Below are 22,016 nucleotides of genomic sequence, written 5' to 3'. Positions count from 1 at the left end.
CTGTCTCCTTTGGCCAGGGTGGGGCTGTGGCTTGGTTAGGAGCTTCTAAGGTCAGCCGTGGGGAGGTGGCTGGAGCCGTCCAGCAGCAGGAAGCACTGGAGCTGGGTGTGTCTGGCTGCCTGTGGTGAGGCCACTGCTCCCAGGAAGCCCTGCCATGGGTCTGAACCAGAGCTGGTCCCAGGTGAGGGACAGGCCAGCTGCCCACCTGTGGAGGTGGTGATTCTCCACCCCTTTGCCAGTGCAGCCTTCATGGGCACCTTTATAAACTGGGCACCTTTGAAATTTAGAAAGGATCATGGGCCTTGCACTGTGGCTTGCCTACCATGCACAAAGCCTTGCATTTGGTTCCTGCAGTGTTTAGTGACACCTGCCTATAATTCCAGCGTAAGGAGGCAGGAGGATCAGAAGTTAAGGTCGTCCTCAGTTACATAGTGAGTTTGAGGGCTACATGGATGACATGAGACTCCTCTCAAAAAAGAAAAAACAAAACCATAACAAACCAACCCTGCCTCAAAGTAAGTCCGTCAGCTCCTTCAGTTCCTAGGGCCCGTCTGTGAGCTCGGTGTAGGCCAAGAGGAGCATGTCTCTGCCCCTAAAGGTCTGGCTCTGTCATTGCACAGGGCTACACCTCCTGACACATTACTGTGGGTGCTGGAGTTAAGGGATGCCACGGAGGCTTCAAAGGACAGGCTCACGGAGCTGAGGAAAATCTCAAACCCCGTTTCTCGGGCCTGAGATACCCAAAGCTTAGCAGAGCAAAGCTGGAACTGGTAGCTCTTGGGAAGCCATTCACAGTAGAATTCAGGAGTTTCACAGGGCCTTGTGGTTCAGTCCTGTGGAGATGAACCACATTACAGACTAGGAGATGTCCGTAGGCTGCTAGAGCCAGAATGGAGGTGCTCTCAGGGGTTAAGCCCCCTCTCTGCCTTCTCCTTCCCCAGCTGACCAGCCCTCAGATGGGGGATTGAGTGGCCTTGGGCAGCACCTGAGCTGCTTGCAGTGGAGCAGGGAGAGAGCAGCACCCAACCCGACCCTCGTCCTGTCATCCGAGCGCCCATCAGTGGTACCTGATGGTGGCTTCCTGCTTAGGGCAGGTTAGGGGCTCTCAGCTGCAGCTACCCAGGTTGAGTCTGTGTGTCTGCGTGGCCACAGTGATCAGGGCTGCAGCAGTGAGGTGTCCCATCTATCGCTGTGCAGGGTGAGCATTCTTTGTCTTTATTGTTGTGCAGAATGTAGACATATCCAGGCCTTCAGAGGAAGCCCTTGTCACAGTTCCTGCTCACCAGTGACCCCTGGGCTCTGCGGAGGGCTCACTCCAGGCCACCTCGTGTTTGCTCTACTGATGGTGACACCATGCCGGTACACTCCTGAAGCCATGGGTGGCCAGCAGCACTCAGACCCGCCAGCCTGGCCCGCCGGCCTCCTTGTTGACAACCCGAGGCAGGGCTGGGTATGGCTGCGGACCTGCTGCTGAGAATCCTCGGGCGGGCGGCAATGTGCTCTGCTGTGCCCCCCTGCTGCAGCTCTCAAGCAGTCGGCTCACCGGCTGGCTGCTTCGTGACCTTTGCAACCTTAAATGAGACACTAAGACAAAAAGTCTCACTAGGACACCCCACTGTGGCCCAGCTGCCTGAAGTGGGCCAGGCAGCCCTTGGAAGAGCTACTGCCCTCTCTGTAGACACTCTTGGAGCCAGAGGCTAGACCTTTGTAGGGCCTTAAGTGGATGCTACCCCAGGCGAAGTGGAAGGCCCCTCCCTCCCTGCCTAGAACAGAAGATGGAGCAGGGCAGCTTCTACCCACATCTGTCCTCCACACCTGTGGGTGCTTACGAGAGTGAGTGTGGGAAGCACCACGTGTGGCACCCATTCCCGACGTCTACCAAGCTATGCCCTGGAATAGGGAAGAGCTGCGGCCCAGGCTGCCTTGTCCTGGGTTCTCTCCCGGGGATCCTGTAAAGGCAGGCCAGCTTTAAGAAGTACCTTCTTGGTGCACACACCACAGTGCTCATGGAGACTGGGCTCCCCTACCTGGCTGCTGCTGTCACTGTCCACACAACTGTACACTGGTAACAGGGACATGCCTTTGTCATAAATGGCTCAGAACAAGTGGTCCTGTCCAACTGCCCTCCTGTTTGCTGGCCTCCACCTATAGGTCTGAGGAAGGAAAGGACCAAGCACAGAGGCAGCCCGGGGCTGTGGGAGGAGTCCCTGGCCCCACCCTGGTTTTGATTCAAGTACAAATTAAACCCTGGTGCAAACAGCCTTATGATGCCTGGTGCCTCTCATGCCCCGAGCTCTTGTGGGTCTGTCCACGGAGCAGATTCAGATGCCATGTTTCAGCTGACCAGCAGGGTGACAGGCAGGCTGTGGAGCAGGGCAAGATACTTTCTATGGCAGTAACCGGTTTATTGGTCTAGTATCTGTGGAGCAGCCATGGGGAAGCCAAGTCCTGCAGCCAAGAACCTTTCCAAGTCCAAATCTGGCAGAATACTCCACCCTTTGCAGTCCTGCCAGCCCTGGGCTGTGTAGCTTGCAGACACTATCTGCCTCTGAGAAGTCAGTGCCCTTATTCCAAACTGCTGTCTGTGCGGCCCGGGGCTCCTCTCCTCAGACCTCCATGCCCTGGCTCGGAGCTGGAGCACCACACCACTGCCTTCGGGACGTGGGCCCTGCAGCTCCTGCTTCCATGTCTCTCTCACGAGTCTGAGTGATGGTCATCATATTGTCTGGACACTTGTTGGCCATCGACGATGCCTGTGGTTGGCAGCTGTGAATAAATAATGCCTGGATGTAACTTGAGGCAAAGACCACCAAAGCCTTTTTCCTCTGTGCCCCTGGAAGGCGGGAGTTGATGGACTCACAGGTGTAAGCACCTAGGTTCAGGGCAGGGGGCTGTGGGTGGGCCAGTCGTGCTGGAGCTGCCCCTCCCACCAGCACCCGAAGTGGCTTCTACAAGGAGGCCACATGCAGAGCGGGCCACCAGGTTTCAGCCGAGATGGCTTATGGGAGGATCTGCCCACATCTCCTGCTTTCCCAGGAATGGATGATACTGGTTTTCAGTTGTGCATCGCACTGTGTCCAGCATTCTTTGCAATAAATAATTTAAAGACAGTAATCTGAGGTGGTATTTTGGAACTAGTTCGTGTGTGTGTGTGTGTGTGTGTGTGTGTGTGTGTGTGTAGTCTCTGCCAGCTCTTGCCACCTGATACCGTAGGCTTCTCATAGGTGTGCGTGTGTTGGAATCCTTCAGTCAGCTTCTGCCCAGGTGCCCCTTGCCCCTTGAACACAGCCAGGTATGGTGGCACACACCTGCAACACACCTGCAATCTCAGCAATCCAGAGGCAGAGGCAGGAGGATCTCTTTCTTTGCCACTGTTCTGTTGCTCTGAAGACACCATGGCTTCATGTATCTGGAACTTGCTTACAGTTTCAGGGGTTTAGTTGGTTCTCCCTTAGTTGGGTCTCCTCACGACAGGAACATGTGGGACACAGGCAGACACGGTGCTGGGGACCTAACCAAGAGTTCTACATCTGGATCCACAGTCAGAGGAAGCGAAAGAAAGACTCTGGGCTTGTAATGGGCTTTTGAAACTCCAGAACCCTACCCTTAGTGACACACTTACTTCAGCAAAGCCACGCCCCTAACCCCTCTCAAGCAGAGCCGATCCCTCAGGACAAAGCATTCGACTCCAGTACACGAGCCTCTGGGGCCATTCTTAATCAAACGCCACAATCTGATCTTTCTCCATCCCTTGCTCACAATTTTTAAAATTTAATTATTTTGATTTTATGGATGGGCATTTGGCTGTCTGTCTGTTCACCACTGTGCATGTCCGGTGCCCACAGAGGCTAGGAGAAAGCATCGGATCCTCTGGAACTAGAGTTACAGTTGGTTGAAAGCTGCCATGTGGGTGTTGGGAACTGAACCTGGGTCCTCTGGAAGAGCAGCCAGGGCCCTTAACCCACTAAACTATCTTCAGCTTAGGATCTCTTAACCAAGTCTGGTTTTCTGAGTCTTTCATCTCAATGTGGCGTGCTAAGAGCTCTTGGGAGATTTAATTTATATTTGTTTACATATACATCATCCACCTCAAGTTGAATTTACACTAAACTTCAGCTAAATTGCTGGTCCCTAATTCCCATCCCCCCACTTCCACACCTAGATGTCCCTGTGAACACAGGAAATGGCCACCCTTGGCACTCACTGCCTCTAAAATTCCAGCTGACCTTGGCTCTGCCTTCAAAATAGGTGCAAAAGGAAATACTTGCCTAGAAGCCTGGGACTGAACCCCCACACCACAAACAAAAACTGCTGCGGTAGTTGTCCACGTTTTTTTTTTTGTTTTTTTGTTTTTTTTTTTTTGGCTTTTTGAGACAGGGTTTCTCTGTAGTCCTGGCTGTCCTGGAACTCACTCTGTACACCAGGCTGGCTTAGAACTCAGAAATCTGCCTGCCTCTGCCTCCCAAGTGCTGGGATTACAGGGGTGTGCCACCACGCCCAGCTAGTTGCCCACGTTTTGATCATCTTCTTTCCTGGATTATCGTGTCAGGCTCCACAGGAATGTCCGGCTTCCCTGTACCTCATTAAAGTCTGTGAGCTGCAGTCAAGGGAAGGTTTGGGGGTACAGAAGTAATTCATCAAGTGGATGGTTATCCTGCCCGTCTTTAACAGTTTTCCTTTTTACACTTATGGGGTGCAGGGGGCCACAGGTGTCACGGTGTTCGTGTGGACCAGTTGCTGCTGCTGCTGCCTGGCTCTGCCGTGAGGGTTCCGGAGATGGAGCAAGTGGCCAGGCTGGGTCTAACTGTGTGTGTCTTCACCCACTGGGCCTTAGAACATGTTCAGGTGCCATATTCTTCAGTTTTCCAGAAGCCCCCTGGAGCTTGTGCAAACAGGATTTTCTCCTTAGCCTGGGAGGGCTGGGCAGCGGATCGTCTTGCTGTTTTCATCAAAGGGTCAACAGAGCAACAGAGGCATTGAGGTAGCACAGGGAGTTCCCTGCTGATTAACCGCAGAGATTCAGATTCCAAGGAAGAGCAAAAGTAGTGTTTTCCCTTTCAAAGGAGGTGGGCTCCGAAGATCAACGAAGGGGGAAGGGGGCTCTAGTCCCAAAGACCTCCACGCCTACCAATGATCTGACCAGTAGCCAACCCGGCCCTCCTATCACACTGAGGCATCTGAGGCACAGATCACCCTGTAGTCAAAGCCCTGACTCTAAGTGCAATGGATGCTGAGGAAAGAGTCTCTGACTGAGCAGCATCCAAGACAAATGAAAGGAGCCCAGAGCCGGGTGTGGAGGCTGGCGCATGCCTGTAATCCCAGCACTCTGGGAGGCAGAGCCAGACGGGGCCAGCCTGGTCTACAGAGTGAGTTCCAGGACAGCCAGGGCTACACAGAGAAACCCTGTCTCGAAAACAAAAACAAAAAAACAAACAAACAAACAAAAGGAGCCCAGGTGCGAGGTGAGAGAAACAAGGCCCCTTGGGCTCTCCGTACTAGCACTTGCCCCTCCCATGGGCTGCACCCAGACCCAGCCGCCCCTATCTTGTCAGGCCTCCTGAGCACCACTGTTGTTCTAAGGGCCCGAAAATCGTGGAAGGAAGCCCTCAGACTCAGATAGTACACAAAGACAAAGAGCTTTTATTCTGCAGAAGCAACCAGCAAGTGGGAGTCAACCGTTCTTTGAAATGGTGACCCCAGACAAAGGTGTGCAGGCCTTTTTATAGAGAACTGAAGGGGGGGGGATCTCTGGAGGGATTAGGTAATCTAAAATTTCATTGGTGGGTGTTAGGGGGTCACAGGTGGTCAGTGGTCTGCATTCCTATGTCATGAATGTTTAACCACAGGATGAGATAGGGCTGCCCAGCACAGATGGCCCATTCTGAGATATTCCCCCATTTTTGTGATTATCTCCAGGCTGTTCTTTGGGAGAGGTTTTTATGATCTAGTTTCTAGATTTTTATGGTCTGCCCTGAAGCTGGTGTCTTTCCGCCTAGTTTCTGGGACTTATAGTCTATTCCTGTAACTGGTGCCTTATGGCCTCTTTTTGAAATCAGGCCTGGGGCTGGAGAGATGGCTCAGCGGTTAAGAGCACTGACTGCTCTTCCAGAGGTCCTGAGTTCAAATCCCAGCAACCACATGGTGGCTCACAACCATCTCTTAACGGGATTCGATACCCTCTTCTGTTGTGTCTGAAGACAGCTACAGTGTACTTATAAACATAAAATAAATAAATTTAAAAAAAAAATCAGACCTGGTCCTTACATGGAGACAGATGGGGTTTGCATTATCCTTTCATTCTGGCTTGCCAGGTCCCTGCACAGAATTCTTTTTTTTTTTTTTTTTTTTTTTTTGGATTTGGTTTTTTTTTCGAGACAGGGTTTCTCTGTGTAGCCCTGGCTGTCCTGGAACTCTCTCTGTAGACCAGGCTGGCCTAGAACTCAGAAATCACCTGCCTCTGCCTCCCAAGTGCTGAGATTAAAGCCATGCACCACCACCGCCCAGCTACAGAATTCTTTCTTTCTTTCTTTATTTTTTTAATATATTCGCGTGTATGAGTGCTTGCCTCACGTGTGTGCTGGTGACCACAGAGGTCAGAAGAGGGCATGGGATTCCCTGGCACTGGAGCTACAGATGGTTGTGAGGCGTCACATGGGTGCTGGGAACCGACTCAGCCCCTCTGGGAGAGCAAGGAATGCTTTTCTGTGCTGAGCCACCTCTACCCTGGGACAATCGCCCTAACTGAGCTGGTGATGCTATCCCGGCATGCAGCAATGAGTCCATGCTCTTCTCCAATTTAAGATTTAAAAGGCAGGGAAAGTTAGAATGCAAACACAGCCAGTTTATTCAAAGAGGGCAACTGTACTACAGCTTAAAAGCAAGGCCTGGCTGGGTGTGGTGGCACACACCTTTCAGGGAGGTAGGAGCAGTCGGACCTCTGTGAAGTTGAGGGCAGCCAGATCTATGTAGTGAGACCCTCATCCAAGACAAAACAAAAACTCCTTCCATGTCTGAAGAAGGAGGAGAAAGAGAAGGAAAATGTCATTCTCTTGGTGTTAAACCATCAAGGAGGGCAGAGTAGAGCTTTAGAGACAGCCCAAACTATTAGCAAAAAAGCAAATTTATGTTCTGACAAGCATTCAAAAGGACAGAAGAGGAGAGAAGAGGAAAGCAAACTCAATAGAACCTCATGGCAGTTTGCGCTTGCAGGAACTGTGCTTGGGGGCCAGGAATTCTGGGAAGGAAAAATATAGTATCTCATTAAAGGGATAATTACTCCACCTATCCTTTAGCTGAGCTTAAAGTGAGTCTGTCTTCCTAGAAGTGACCCTGTCTTGCAATCCGACTGGCTGAGTAACTGCTGGAGACCTTCCAGATTGTCTCTTTAGGGCTTGATCTTTGTCTACAGCAATGCCCCAGCCTCAGATGAGAAATGTATGAAGGTACAGCACAGAGCACACGCTGACTCAGGTGGTCCCCTAGCAGACATGTCATGGGATCAGTCCTGAGATGAAAATGCTAGGCGTGCCGGGTGCCGGGCAGTACACAACCTCCATACTTCCATTCCCTGGCCTTGTTAGGAACTTTGTCCCACACTGAGGGGAAGGGGACGCCTGTTAGCGTTGTCAGGAGGGGGCCTGTGTGTACCCTGGGCGCTGTTAGTTCTTACCTCAGGATCGGACCCCTGAGCCAGGGTGAGGGCTGCCTGGAGGTGGTCTTGGTCACCGGGGGATGACATTCCTCAGACTGAGGTCCCGGAAATGTGCTAAAGAACTTGAATTTGTGGCGCGCCATTCCCTGCTTCACTCCACACGGTCCTCCGCCCGACCGTGAATCTGTGTGAGGATCTAATGAGCCAGCAAGAAAATCGCAGCTTCCCTGAGGGCAAACTTGGAGGCGGGGACCAGCTGTACACAGCGGGCGCACAAGGGTTAGGATAACGTTGCCACAGAGATCCTTTTTCTAGCACCGAAGTCAGCCGCAAGGGGGTCTCCCCGTAAAAGTATCCCGAAAGCAGAGCGCAACTTGGGTGCCCCGGCCCCTCCTCCTGCATCTGGGAAACCTGTCTCAAATTTTCGCGGACGGGTGCGGGACAGACTCCCAGGGCCAGGCTGGGAGGGGTGGCCTCTTCCCTTCCCTCCCACTTCTTCCCCCTCCCTCCCACCTCCTCCCCTCTCGGGCGGGGGTTCCGGAAACCGGCCGGGGCGGGGCAAGGAGACTAGGGCCGCGCTGGTCGCGGAGGTTGCGGCTGCACCGTTGTCCTGGGCTTAGTCCCTCCGTCCGTCCGTCGGTCCGTCGGTCTGTTCCGCCATGGCTGCGCCGGCGCCCTCTCCGTGGACCCCTTTGCTACTGCTGTTGCTACTGCCGCCGCCTCCCGGTGGTGAGCCTGGGAGGAGGGGGCGGTGTGTGCTCCCTAGGGACCGGGTAGGGTCAGACACTTCCCCTAGCTGTCTCTGGAAGGAGCCAGACAGTGCCAGTCTTGAAGTGCTTCGACTCGACCCCCTGATAACCGAGGGGCGTCTGCGAAGCCCACCACCGACTTCTCACTTCTTCCCTCCTGAACGGATGGATACTGCCCACCTTTGTTGTGGTCTTCATGGTGTGTAGGCCCTACCTGTTCCAGGGGCTGGAGCAGGATTCCTGCCTGGGGTTAGCTCCAGGCTCAAAGGCAGCCTGGCCCTTCCCGCAAAGGTTATCCCTCTCAGCTTGTTCCTGGCTGGGAGCCCCGCATCTGCTGCCTCTACAGCCCCGAGTTCCTGGAGGAGCTGGGCCCTAAGGCTGGCTTGGGGAGGAGACACCTCTTTTCCTTTTCATCGTAGAGGGATGACTCACTTGGCCTTGGGAGGGCAGGCTGGGGGCCAGTTCGGGTGTACATTGGAACGGTCCCCTGCCTGGCCATGGGAAACGGATTCTGTTGTGATGGGTGGCTTCCTGGAGGAAAGGGGCTGTTTCCTGAGGGCTGACATGAATTTGGAGATGAGAAGGGAGTTGGTCCAGGAGGATGGGTCTCCAGAATATAGAGTTTTGTTCCGTGCCTGGAAGGTCTCAGCCTGAAAGACCCACTGGTGTGGGCATTGGGAGATGTCACTTGTCTTTAATCTCAACATTTCAGAGGCAGAGGCAGGAAGATCTCTGAGTTTGAGGCCAGTCTAGTCTAGGTTGTGAGTTTCCAGGCAAGCTAGGGCTACATAGTGAGACCCTGCCCTAAAAGAGAGCAAGAAGACCCACTGATGTGGGCTGTTCAGCCTCAGGATCGCAGCCTGGCTCCCTCTCAACTGGCTGAGCTGGGCCTGCAGTGGTCAGATATACCCATTCCATGGTTTTGCCCAGAGCAAGGTTCTGCCAAAAACAACAAAAATGTAGCCCTCTTTACCTCCAAGTTAACTTTTCTCAGCCTGTCATATAGTGCCTCTTTCCCTGGTCCGCATTCTGGCAGCCCCAAGGTACGTGCTATGCTGACTGATCTGGCTGGGCCTTCTGACCAGGGTTCATGCGCTGGATCGGGACTGCTTCAGAGACTGTCCGCAGCTGAAGTCCAGTGAGCCTTGGTGTGGAGTTCTCCTGTGTGTGGGCTTCAGGTTTGCTAGTGCAGCCTAAGGACACAGGGGCACGGTGTGTAGCATCTCCCCAGAGTGTTGTAAACCTTGTCAGTACCCTGCACCCTTCTCCCGATGTGACCTCCTTCACTGGGATTTGCTTGCTTGCTCTTGGACTTTGAGCCTATGTGTGAGGGTCTCACACAGTGGCCTATTTTCTGATGACCTCCACACGCCTAGCCTAGTCATAAGTGCTTTACGGAATCTTACGTGGTGAGAGGCATTGCGAATTGGTTAGGATTCAGCCGGTTGGTAGGGGCTGAGGTCAGGCCTCACTCTCTGCATTTGTGCTTGGCAGGTGAGGCTGCTATGAAGGTAATGGGGATTAAATATTGGACAGTCCTGTGCCTACGGTTGCTCGGGCGTGTTTGTGTTTGTTTGTACGCCTTCTGGGCTTGGCAGCTTCTGGGAGGTGGCCGGGAATAAGGCCTTGAAGGAAGAGTGGCACCTCAGGTGAGGGACAGACAAGAGAGGTGGGGCAGAAAGGGTCATTGTGGACGGCCGTTGCCATGGACACTAGGCCTTGGGGGTCTTGATTTAAAAATAGGAGATTCTCAGAGCACCAAGTGGCCCAATCAGACTTACACTCAGACAAGTCAGTCTTCTGCCAGGAAACCAACAGATTGCCAAGGGACGCACGGTACCTTGCTGTGGCCCAGAGGGCAGGGCAAAGGCTTGGTGGGAGGGTAGCCCCCTGAGGTGGCCTAAAGCATGCTTGTGCCCGGTGGCTGCACAGGGGCCATCTCTGCCACGGCCTGGGTGTGAATGAGAGAACAACCCTGTTGTCTCTCTATGCCTCAGCCCATGGTGAGCTGTGTAGGCCCTTTGGTGAAGACAATTCGATCCCAGAGTCCTGTCCTGATTTCTGTTGTGGTTCCTGTTCCAACCAATACTGCTGCTCTGACGTGCTGAAGAAAATCCAGTGGAATGAGGAAATGTGTCCTGAGCCAGAGTCCAGGTAGGTGCGTGGTGGGGAGGGAGAAGGGGAGGAACCTCAGTCCATCCCCTGGAGAGTGCCTGGCCCCTCTGGCCTCTCAAGATAGTGTCTGTACTTTGAGCCAGAGTTTTTGAGGACCCCCATTCTAGACAGGACTTCCTATGTAGAGCTACCCCGCTCTGCCCTCCCCCACCCCCTTCCTCAAGGGCTCCATGCTGCCATGTGGTTGCTGGGATTGGAACCTAGGTCCTCTGGAAGAGCAGCCAGTGCTCTTACCTACTGATCCATCTTTCCAGCCCTCTCTTCACTTTTTTTTTTGATACAGGATCCTTCTGGGTTTCCCAGGTTGGTCTCAAACAATTGATTACTAAATAGTTGGAACTGTGAGTGCACGCATTATACCCAGCTTAGGTTGCTTAATTACATTTAGGTATAGTAGGTAACCTGAGATGTAGCTCAGTAGAATTTGCAGCAAGAAAGCCCCAGACTTAGCGAGGCAATTGGGGGGGGTGTGTGGGGGAGGGGAGGAGAGAGCACATGCATGTGGCTCAAGTTTATGTAGAGACTGGAGGGTGACCTCAGACGTTGATCCTTCCGTTCTATTTTATTTATTTAAGATTTATTTATTGGGGCTGGACGGATGGCTCATGGGTTAAGAGCACTGATTGTTCTTCTAGGGGTCCTGAGTTCAAATCCCAGCAACCACATGGTGGCTCAATAACCCTCTATAATGTAATCTGGTGTCCTCTTCTGGCCTGCAGACATTCATTCAGGAAGACCGCTGTATTTATAACACATACATACATACATTTTTTTTTTTGGATTTGTTTTTTTTCGAGGCAGGGTTTCTCTGTGTAGCCCTGGCTGTCCTGGAACTCACTCTGTAGACCAGGCTGGCCTCGAACTCAGAAATCCACCTGCCTCTGCCTCCCAGAGTGCTGGGATTACAGGCATGCGCCACCACCGCCCGGCTACATACATCTTTTTATTTATTACATTAATAAATTTTTTATTTACATTTCTTGTCTGCCAAATGCTGGGGTTGAAGATGTGCACCGACATGACACATCCCGGCCACCAGGGGGCGATAAGGCGTAAGAATGATCAGTAACTTTAAAAGTTAAGCAGAGACAAATCTGCAGCAACAAGGCTGTGCAATCCACCTTCCTGCCAGTGCAGTCCAAGCAGGGAGAGGCGGTCAGGCAGCTTCCAAGGACCTAGATTGTCCTTGAGGTCCTTTCCGAAGAAAGGACAGTGGTGCACAATGGCATAGCACCGTGGTTGGGTCCTGTGGGAACTGAGTCCGGCATCATCCCCTTAGGTCCTCACCTCTGCCTCCTTCAGTTCCAACTGGCAGCATTTCTGCTGGGCTAACCTGGTGTACACCCGTTCTAATATCCGTATCAGCTGGCTTTTGGACTGCAGTCTTATTACCTGCAATATAAATTGGCTGAGAATTCTCCATATCTTTGTTTTTTTTTTTTTTGTTTGTTTGTTTTTTTTTTGTTGTTGTTGTTGTTGTTTTGGGAGGTTTTCGTTTGTTTGTTTTTGTTTTGTTTTGTGATGGGGACCAAACCTCCACTCCCTGCCTCTCTTTTCCAAACCTTGAAGTTTTGATCTTGGAGTTTTCAAACCTCCTTTGATTCTCCCTCCCTCCCTCCCTCCCTCCCTCTCCCTCCTTCCCTCCCTCCCTCTCTCCCTCCCTCCCGCTCTCTCTCTCTCTCTCTCTCTCGAATTTCCCATGCACAACCAGGGAAGTCACAGTGTTTCCACATTTGCTTAGAAATCTCTTCAGTGTCTTTCTAGGGGATTTCAACTTCTCGGAGTTGCTCTGTCTTCAGTCTCTAAGTTCTTGCTGGTAATTTCATTGTTTACTTTTTTATGATGTTTGGGGTGTGTGTGGTTGGATCCATGTGGCAGGCCGATGTTGACTTTCACAAGTCAGTTCTCTTCCGGCACGTAGGCTCTGAGACCAAACTCCTCAGGTCTTCAGGTTTGTCAGCAAGCCCCTTTACCCCCTGAGCCATTGGTCCAGCCATGGCTTCAGCCAGTCTTGTGTTTATTCTTTAAACATTTTAAAAAATATTTATTTTAGTATATGAGTACACTGTAGCTGTACAGATGGTTGTGAGCCACAATGTGGTTGCTGGGAATTGAACTCAGGACCTCTGGAAGAGCAGTCAGTGGTTAAGAGCCATCTCTCCAGCCCCTCTTTAAACATTTTTAAAGTTACCTTATTTTTATGTACACGGGCACACAAATGCCCAGTGCATGTGTAGATGTCAGAGGACAACTGTCAGGAGCCAGCTCTCCCCGCACTGTGGTATTGAACTTTGACCCAGGTGACAAACTCAAGTGAGGCTTAGAGGCAAGAGGCTCTCACTGGCCCGGGGGTTCTTTCAACAGTGTGTTTTGTCATTTGGCGTCTCATGCTCAGAGTTCCGTGGGCATTATTTGTTTTATTTTGCTTTTTGAGGCAGAGTTTTTTGATAACTCTGGCTGTCCTGGAACTCACTATGTAGACCAGACCGTCCTCAACTCACAGAGATCCTCCTGCCTCTGCCTCCTGATGGGAATTAAAAGTATGTGGCACTATGCCCGGTCCTTGGGGATGTTTTTGTTGTCACTTACTCTTGTTCTCTGTTCATACCACTGTTCGTGTTCATGGAAGTGTTTGACTGGATGTCAGCCTGAGTCCATAGACTCATGATTAGAAGGCAAGTCTACTCTTTTCTCTCTTCTTCATGAGACATGATGTTTCAGGTTCTGTCCAAGTGTATAGAATAATCATGGCCTCCTCACTTTGTGGGCATTGGATCTAATATTTACCACCGTGGCCTCACAAAGCTTTCGGAAATGATGCCCAGCTTCTTAGATGTTGGATCTTGTGAGTTCAAGGCTAACTTGGGTCTATATAGCAAGTTCCAGGACAGCCAGAGCTACACAACAGGGAGACCCCATCTTAAACAACAAAATAGGGTCTGGAATGTTCCTCTCTTCTTCGAACTCTTCCCACTCTTGGGAGGTTTTTTTTTTTTTTTTTTTTTTTTTTTTTTTTTTTTTTTAACCTTTCCTTAATAGATTTTCATTTGTTCTTCTTTAAAGAAAAGAAGTGGGGCTGAGAGATGGCTCTGTAGTTGGCACGGACTCTTCTTCCTGAGGACCTGGGTTCAGTTCCCAGCACTCACATGGCAGCTCAACTGTCTGTAGCTCCAGTCCTATGGGATCCAGTGGCCCTTGTGACCTCTGCAGGCACAACATGCACTATTATGTAGTCCAGAATGGCACTGAACTCAAAGTCATCCTCAGGCCCCAGTGCAGGCATGCACCACCATGCCTGGATTTTTTGGGTTTTACTGTTGTTATTTTTTGTTTGTTTGTAAGCTTTTTGTTTGTCTTATTTTTGTTTTTTGAAACAGGGTCTGTTGCATGTAGCTTTTGGTATCCCTCCTTAATTCCGGAACGGGCTGCACTACCAGCCTTCACTAGCTTCCCTTGAATCCAAGGATAAAAGACACAGACACACAGTTGTTCAATTTCAACTTGCCTTTTGACACAGTTGCTGGGCGATACACATCTCCCACCTGGAAAAGCATGCCCTATCTCCACACCTCCCACCTATCCTAAACTTTAGCTGCTCAGTTACATCTGGTCCCTGCTGACCATCCCTGCCTGCCTGCCTGTAGGAGTGGCCTGTGTGGCCACTCTGTTGGTAGATCTCACACGGCTGGTCACCTTTTCTCCATCACAAACATGGTGAATTTTGTCTCCTATCTCCTTGTGTCTTTCCTTTTCTCCAGGGACCCGGAAGTCCCACCTATCCCTTCTGCCCAGCCATTGAACCATGGCCTCTTTACTGACAGATCAAGAACCAATTGGGGAATGGGACCATAGCATCAGACCTATCCCTACAAGAGTCTTCTATAGTTTAGTTGAAGCTGGCTTTGAACTTGCTAAGTAGCCAAGAATAACCTTGAATTCTGACTTTCCTGCCTCTTTTTTCTGGGATTCTAGGCATGTATTACTGTGCCTAGCTCCCTCCACCCCCTATCCCCATATAGGGACATACTCTGTAGCCTACAAGGAGTGTGAATTCTAGACAGTCCTCTGCCTCAGCCTCCTTGGTGCTGGGATTCAGAGTCACCACATCCAACTGTATCTTGCTTATTTTTTGTCCTTCTTGATAAATTCTAGTAATGCAATTCATTCCCTTCTAAGAACTAGTTAAGTCCTGTCCTGACTCTTGTCTGTTTTATTCAGGATGGGGTCTCCTGCAACCCAGGCTTGCCCTGACTCCTGGCTCCTCTGTCTCTACTTCCTCAGGGCTGGATTGCCGGCGTGCATTGCCGTGGCTCTGTTTTGATAAACTTTGACCTAATAGTATTTTATTCCATTCTGTATAACCATGAGGTGCCTCTCTCTGTCCCTCTTCTCCTCTTCCTTGCTTCCCTTTTCTCTTCTTTCCTCCCGCCCTTCCCTTCCCTCCTCAGAACGCATCTCGACATGCAGTCCAGGCTGGCTTAGTTCTTGTGATCCTTCCGCTAGTCTCCAGAGCTGAACTTACAGGCATTTGACAGTTTTCAGCTTAGACTGTTGTTTTTGGAAGAGTTGCTGTTTCTACCCTCACCCCCTGTATTTCTTTTGTTTTTAACTTTGTGGCAGCATAGCCCTCACTCTTGGTTTCCACCCTCATCCTGTTGTGGTCAGAGCAGGTACTTTCCAGATCTCAAAGTTTGAGATCTGCTGTTTCTTGGCGTCATATGTGTTGTGTCCTATAGATTGGCTTTAGTGTACCCGAGAACTGTGTGGTACCCCGGCTTGGGATTCCAGTGTGTGCACTGTCCATTCTCAGTATGTCCTGTGTGCTCGAGGCTGTGTGTTGTGGGGTGTAGGCGGGGATCGAGTGTGTTCCTCACAAGCTTTCTCTTTTCTGTTAGCAGATTTTCCACACACCCAGAGGAGACACCGGAACATCTGGGTTCAGCACTGAGGTTTCGGTCCAGTATTGACAGTGACCCCATGTCAGGGTAAATAAAGCCTGTGGGCTGTGTCTGTTTTCTTGGCAGAAGTGACAAGGGCTCAGGTGGGCTTGGGGGTGGTCTCTGTGTTCCAGTGAAGTAGTGGCCATGTCTGCCTACTGGGACCTTGACTCTCCTGTGAGCCAGGTTTCTTCTATATGTTGGGGAGAGAGATGATGGCGGGAGGGTAACTGGTTGGAGGCTGATAGTTGACGGTCCAGGGGTGGGGTCCGTATTGACCTAGGTGATGGGGTGGGTTGGTAGGTAGCTGGAGAGGAAGTGACACTTGGTAGAGGCTGCAGTGCTGTGAGGAGATGGTGGCAGTGGGGTGGTCAATGGCTGTGGCAGAATGATGACTATGCTAATGGGGATACAGTGTGAGGCAGTGGTGTGGTTGTGGGTGGAAGGCGGTGGTGTGGTCGTGGGTGGAAGGCGGTGGTGTGGTCGTGGGTGGAAGGCGGTGGTGATGTTGAATGAACGTGCTGAGATGACAGGAGCCTCAGTCACCATGTGAAGGTTTGTGGGTCTCGCTCGCTCCTTGTGCTGGCTGGCGCCTCCGTCTCAGGATCGGATCAGCATGACCCCTTCAGGAAGGGAATGCAGCTGTAAGTCTTCCCGCCCACACCCACAGAGGCCCTGCACTCTCAGAGCCCTAAACTTCTTGGCCAGGCTCCTACCTTGCTTTTCTTTCTTCCTTTTCTCCCTCCTTTCCTTCCTGAGACACAGTCTTTTGTAGCCCAGGCTAGCCTTGAACTCGGTGGGTAGCTGAGGATGAACTTGAACTTCTGATCCTCCCCAGTGATTGAATTTTATAGGTGTGGGTCAACCCCCTTAGAGGTTGAGCCTGGGGCTTCCGTGCAGTAGGTGTGAGAAACATGACTCTCACTCTGTAATAACAAATTCAGGAGGCTAGAGAAAGTAAAACAGCTTTAAATATATGATTCTGCAGGGCAGGGCCCCGGCAGAGAGAAAAGGCCAAGACAGGTATGGCTGCCTGCCTGCAGGGAGGGCCCACTGGTCTTCTGTGATTCTTAGCACTCTAAGAACCAGCACACTGAAAACAGACCAGAATAACTTCTCTCTTACACAGGCAAGCACTCTAGTAACTGAGCTGTATCTCTAGTGGTTTTGTTGTTTCTTTTGAAACAGGCTCTTGCTCTGTAGCCCAGGCTAGCCTGAATCTCACTGTGTTCTTTGACCTGGCCCAGAATTTGTTGTCCTCCTGCCTCCTTCCTGATTGCTGGAATTACAGGTGTGAGCTCCCGTGTTACCTTCCTACCCTGGAGTCTTGTTACCAACCCTGGCCACAGAACAAGTCGTAGAGGAAAAGAACTTGGGTCAAAATGGCAGGCAGCCATTGGCCACAACTGTGACTTCCTGACAGAGGTGTTGGGAGGGTAGGGTGGAGGTGGGTTAGTGATGCTCAGACTGTGACTTCCTGACAGAGGTATTGGGAGGGTAGGGTGGAGGTGGGTTGGTGGTGTTCTACAACTGCCTGCCAGTAAGGAACAAAGGAGAGAATGGACGGACAAACAGACTTCCTTGACCTGCACAGGGATGCCAGGTAGACACAGCCATCATGGGGGTTGGGTCCCCGTGCAGGGTCCTTGCCTTGAAGGTGTGGGTGAGAAGAAAGTGTGGAGGGTGGACAGCGGCATTTGGGGAACAGTGGCAGGGAGAGCCAGGAGGAAGGCTGGGGTTGAGGGCAAGGGGACAGCTGGTCTCAAGCACTGGACTGCACTGAAGTGGGGTTGGTACCCCGACACTGGCATGACATACTCAGCAAATCAGAGTGACTCGGAAGTGTGTGATGTGTGTGGACTGCTGGTAGAGAGCACTCAGGGGCCTGACAGTGTGCGGAAAGGCTGCTTTGGCCATGGGTGGAGGAGACAGCTGGAAGCTGGGCGGGCAGGGCTGGGGTTGGGGGTGGGGCAGCACGTAGGAGGAAGAATGGGTTTCTGGGATTTCTTTTTCTCCCATTCTTCAGAGCCTCAGAACTGTGCACAGAGGAGGCGGTTGAAGGGCAGGGCTGTCCACAGCTGCTTCTCTTGGAAGCGTTCTTAAAGAGATACCCCACTGGACGCCTATGTGCTCCCTCTTCTGCTGAGGGCACTGTTGTCCAGAGAGGATTTCAAGGTAGGGCTCAGTCCCTACTGCCTGACAGTGACTTGAGATCCCAGAGAAGCCCCCAGGGAAAGAGGCTGGGGCCTGAGGTCTGCAGCAGCTCTGCCTCCATGTCCTCCCGGTGATCTTTCTCTTTGGTTCTTATCCTCTGAGTCACAGGTCAGAACAGTGGTTTGGAAGAGCCCAGCACTTCTGCCAAGTCTCAAGCGTCACATTGTGCATAGGTTATGTCTTCCCTCAGTGCACATAACTTTGGTTTTGGGGTGGTTTTTTTTTTTTGTTGTTTGTTTTTTTTTGTTTTTTTTTTTTGTTTTTTGAGACAGGATCTCACTATGTAGCCATGGCTGGCCTGGAACTCAGAAGTAGACAAGGCTGGCCTCAAACTTACAGATCCTTCACCCATCTCTCCCAGATGGGTATCTAAATGGACAGGACTTTAATTCTGTCATAGCATTAGCCAAGTAGTCTGGTGTTTGCGTGGTTAAGAAATGTGTCGCCTTGAATTGGTGCTTTGAGCCAAGGTCTGAGAGAAGAACAGGTATTATTAAGTAGGAGTGAGGGTTGCGGGGGAGGGGTGGAGGTGGGGGTGGGGAAGAGGGCCCCTCAGGCAGGAAGACCTGGATAGGCTGGAAGACCTGGATGTGCAGAGACCCTGAGGCAGAACATGGCTGGGTACTTGGTGTTCTGTCTAGACTTAGAGGGAGAAGTGAGTCCTTGGCCCCACCTGGCTTTGTGGGTCCTGCAGAGGATCTAATTTTTTTTGTTGGGATTTGGGGGGACAGGGTTTCTCAGTATAGTTCAGGTCTGCATGTAATTCACTGTTTTTCAGGCTAGCCCAGAACTCTTAATCCTTCTGCCTCAATAGCCTCCTGATTTCAGGTATTACCTGTGTGGTAGCATACCCTACTAAATTTTTAATATAAGATTGGAAATGGCTTTTTAATTTTTTTTTTTTTTTTATGTTTTACTCTCTGGTTAGGCAAACCGTAGATTTTAATTGTTAACTATACTTACTCTATACCCACAGAAAAGTAGGTACACACACTGTCACCAGTGACTGTGACACAGCCTCCTGTGCTTCCAGGGGCTGGGACAGCCTCTGGCACTGGAAACAACACTGGGACACATGACCAGACCTGGCAGGGCTGTACTGTGGCTTGGGAGCAGAGGGCCCATGCCAGTCAACTGGCTTATATATCAGCAGAGCCGGGGGCCCTGCTCTGCCTGGCAGGCTTCTGAGGGGTGGGTCAGGTGGGCAGAGTAGCTTAGTGGCCGCCTGGTGGGCTGCATTTAGAGGCCTGGGAACACAGGGCTAGGAGAGCGTCACCCCTGGGGCCTCTGCTTCCCCTCCCAGCTCTTCTCAGTGACTGCCTGGCCTCCGGTGCTGGGCACGGTGTTTGAGACATGCTGTGTCTTTAAGAGGGTGGCTACAGCGCCTGTGAGTCTGTCCTTCCTGCTGCTGACGTCAGGAATGGGGAAGACTAAGGATAAGATTCGATTTCCTTTTCTTTGAAGGGGGAGGAGATTGAAACTGAGTGGCCCCTGATGTAAAGAGGGGAAGCCCCGGGCTGCAGAAGCCCCTTGAGTGAAGGCGGAGGCTAACATGGGGTGAGCGGGCACACGCTGTAGAGAGAGGCAGAGAGGCAGAGCCCCTGAACCCTCTGTTGCATGCCACGGACCGTGTGGAATGTGTCTTGTCCTTTCCTGTCTCTGACTGCTGGGGAGACACCTCTATGGTCATGGTTTTGTCTTGGTGGAGGCTCCTTTTGGAATTGTGGGGGGTCTGTCCCTGCCAAGAGGCCCTGCTAAGGCCCTGGCGCTCCCCTGGGCTGTGAGCTGGAACCCTCTTGGCAGGGTGGGGTAGCACTTACATCCTTCTGATCTCAGAGGGGCTGACGTCGCCTGTTGCAGTTGCCAAGCATTTGCCTTTTATTAGAATACAGCCGGGGCCCTGGGACCATAGGGAGATAGTTGGGGGCTTGGTTGCTGTCACTATCGCAGTAATCTGGGTGAACTTCCAGCCTATGCTGTGTGCTGTCAAAGGGCAGACCCTCTATTCTGTGGGTGCCCAGGTTGGGCAGGGAGGCCTCTTCCAAAGAGCACTGCCGCCTCCCATCTAGCCTCCCTGGGATGGAGCTACTCTTGTTAACCATGGGGTAGCCTGGGATATCACACAGCCTGTATGAACTGCAGTTCTTCAGCACATGGCGGCCTGGCTTGTCTCGGATCCCATCTTGCCTGGCTTGCGCCATATGCCTGACAACCATATGGTTGCTTGGTAGGGAGAGACCAGGTGTGTGGGTGTGGGTGCCAGCCTGGGGGGGGGGCTTTACATAAATTCTCAAAGAGCAGCCCTGTTGTATACGCGAGGAATCTGAGGCTGAAACGGATTCAAACTGAATAACTGGGGAGTTTCTTAAGAGTCCTTTGCCAAAAGAGGTCCCCCTGGGACGTGAGGGGTGGCCGGTCATAGGGAATAGTAAAAGGTGATTACATTGGCTCTTTGGCAGGTTCGGAGCCACCATCGCCATTGGCGTGACCGTCTTTGTGGTGTTTGTCGCCACTATCATCATATGCTTTACGTGCTCCTGCTGCTGTCTGTATAAGATGTGCTGCGCCCGCAGCCCACGCCGTAAGCTTGCCCTTACCCACCCGGTCCACCCGTGTCCCTTCCTGTGCGAACATGACGATCCCAGATCCCAGAGCGGGAAAGGGTTGATGACCGGGAACCTGATTTGACTAAGCGGGAGGGGCAGGCCTGGCCTAGTGAGCCATATGGTTTTGACTAATCAGGATTCTTGTTACAGCTGTCGTAACCAACACCACAACTACTACCGTGGTCCACACCCCTTACCCTCAGCCTCAGCCGGTGGCCCCCAGCTATCCTGGACCAACGTACCAGGGTTACCATCCCATGCCCCCCCAGCCAGGAATGCCAGCAGCGCCCTACCCGACACAGTACCCACCACCCTACCTGGCCCAGCCCACAGGGCCGCCAGCCTATCATGAGTCCTTGGCTGGTGAGTACCACGGTGGATTCGGTAACCCTGCATGGTCCCCAGCTCATGCCTCTGCTGCTCGGGTCCTTTCCTCCTAGCTGGCCTGCCCGCTTACACTGCAGCCCAATGTCCCCACAGCTAACCTGTGTCCTCTCTCCTTTCAGGGGCCAGCCAGCCTCCGTACAACCCGGCCTACATGGATCCCCCGAAGGCAATTCCCTGAGCCTGCCAAGCCTCTTTGGCTGCCATGTACTCGTGTGGCGTGTGAGTGAGTGATGCGCAGAGTTCTTTACTGCTGTCTGTGGTGTGTGTGCCTTGTCTAGACATGTGGCTTCCTCTGCCATTGACCAGGTAGGCACAAGTCTTACCAGTGCAGGGCGGGACCAACCTGTTTTCTTCCCTCACTTGAAATTGTACTTTCTGAAATTTCAAGTAAATTAAAAACAATAGGGTAGGAGGTATTTCCCACTTCACCCCACGGTGACCAGCCATGGCCTGTCACACGTAGGAGAGCAAGCTTTCTGTGGGTATATGTCCTGCTTTGGGGAGGAGCCAGCTAGCTGCTACTAGGGTTTCTTCCCAGGGCTTGGCTGCATTTTGCTGTGAGGCGGGTAGCTGGGCAGAGAACCAGGGACCCCAGTGGCAGTGGGTCAGTCACTGATGTCAAAGCACAGCAGGCAGAGCCCCGTCTGGCCTGCGTCAGTCACCGGGATTATCCCACTGTCTCTCCTGGGACTATGTAGAGGGCCGTAGCGTCAGGCTCCATTCAGGCTCCAATGGGGACGCTTCCCCGCCTTTGCTGGCCTGGCTGCTACACACTGGTTTCTCCCTGCACTGTCTTTTTACTGTTAGCCAAACATTTTGCCTATTTCTGTCTCCAGATGTGTGATAACTGGTGTGAGGTTGCAATCCCAGGTTCCTGGAGGACAGACAACCTGACCTGACAGTCAGTTTCCCTTGACCAGCTTCCTTAGAATACCCGACTCCTGTACCACAGTCCAGTTGGTCCCAGTAGCAGGGACACCAGGGCCAGGGGGTTATCTGGACCAAAGGTGGGGGTGGAGGGCTGGATGGTAGCTCTGGCCCAGACGTGAATACCTCCATATTCCCTGTTGGCTCCTATTCCACTGCCTGTGTTAGCTTTGTGTTGATTGGTGTTTCTTAGCATTTAGACTCCGCACCCTCATTTATAATAAATGCAACGTTTGGACCCACTTCCTCTTTCTTCAGAGCCTGGGCGACAGGCCTTGGCTGTACACCAAAAAGTATTTCTGTCCACCTCTTGAACTTCCCTATATTAATTAGCCTACCGGGTTTGATTGTCCTGCTAAGCGCGGGAGGG

General features: G+C 52.0%; 2 protein-coding genes and 1 long non-coding RNA gene across 16 annotated transcripts in view; 2 read left to right on the top strand and 1 right to left on the bottom strand.

Annotated features, from left to right (window-relative positions):
• Nucleotides 1–3,114, top strand: part of Pfkfb4 (6-phosphofructo-2-kinase/fructose-2,6-biphosphatase 4) — a 43,929-nt gene extending 40,815 nt beyond the window's left edge. For all 6 annotated transcript variants that reach the window (XM_052187198.1, XM_052187196.1, XM_052187195.1 and 3 more), the window contains one exon: nucleotides 1,230–3,114. In XM_052187198.1, coding sequence (XP_052043158.1) covers nucleotides 1,230–1,289 — 60 coding nt within the window. In that variant the 3' untranslated portion in view covers nucleotides 1,290–3,114. The remainder of the gene's footprint in view (nucleotides 1–1,229) is intronic.
• On the bottom strand, nucleotides 2,382–8,262 carry LOC127688511 (uncharacterized). Of its 2 annotated transcripts, XR_007978715.1 has the most exons (3): nucleotides 8,165–8,262; nucleotides 7,670–7,835; nucleotides 2,382–2,766 (listed from the first exon to the last, which is right to left on the bottom strand). It is a non-coding gene; the product is annotated as an uncharacterized LOC127688511 (long non-coding RNA). The 2 variants fall into 2 exon arrangements; XR_007978714.1 differs by lacking the exon at nucleotides 8,165–8,262 and having other exon boundaries at nucleotides 7,670–8,147.
• Shisa5 (shisa family member 5) lies at nucleotides 8,218–21,884 on the top strand. Of its 8 annotated transcripts, none has more exons than XM_052187208.1 (6): nucleotides 8,218–8,380; nucleotides 10,398–10,554; nucleotides 15,474–15,560; nucleotides 20,186–20,307; nucleotides 20,483–20,695; nucleotides 20,839–21,884. In XM_052187208.1, the coding sequence occupies exons 1-6, from the start codon at nucleotides 8,311–8,313 to the stop codon at nucleotides 20,895–20,897; spliced, it is 708 nt and encodes a 235-aa protein (XP_052043168.1). In that variant the 5' UTR covers nucleotides 8,218–8,310; the 3' UTR covers nucleotides 20,898–21,884. The 8 variants fall into 8 exon arrangements, with proteins under 8 accessions (XP_052043168.1, XP_052043167.1, XP_052043169.1 ...); XM_052187207.1 differs by having other exon boundaries at nucleotides 15,471–15,560; XM_052187209.1 differs by lacking the exon at nucleotides 8,218–8,380 and adding an exon at nucleotides 8,575–8,599 and having other exon boundaries at nucleotides 15,471–15,560.
• The last annotated feature ends 132 nt before the right edge of the window (nucleotides 21,885–22,016 follow it).

This window comes from Apodemus sylvaticus, chromosome 7 (assembly GCF_947179515.1).
Source record: "Apodemus sylvaticus chromosome 7, mApoSyl1.1, whole genome shotgun sequence".
Lineage (NCBI taxonomy): Eukaryota > Metazoa > Chordata > Mammalia > Rodentia > Muridae > Apodemus > Apodemus sylvaticus.
The sequence above is the reverse complement of the archived record's forward strand: the minus strand, read 5'-3'. Positions and strand labels throughout refer to the sequence as shown.

Bases quoted from the DNA above. Each gene is read 5' to 3' on its own strand.
- Shisa5 (XM_052187207.1), top strand. From the start codon at position 8,311: ATGGCTGCGCCGGCGCCCTCTCCGTGGACCCCTTTGCTACTGCTGTTG. The intron at 10,555-15,470 runs GTAGGTGCGTGG...CTTTTCTGTTAG, and splicing joins TGTCCTGAGCCAGAGTCCAG to CAGATTTTCCACACACCCAG. The intron at 20,696-20,838 runs GTGAGTACCACG...CTCTCCTTTCAG, and splicing joins CTATCATGAGTCCTTGGCTG to GGGCCAGCCAGCCTCCGTAC.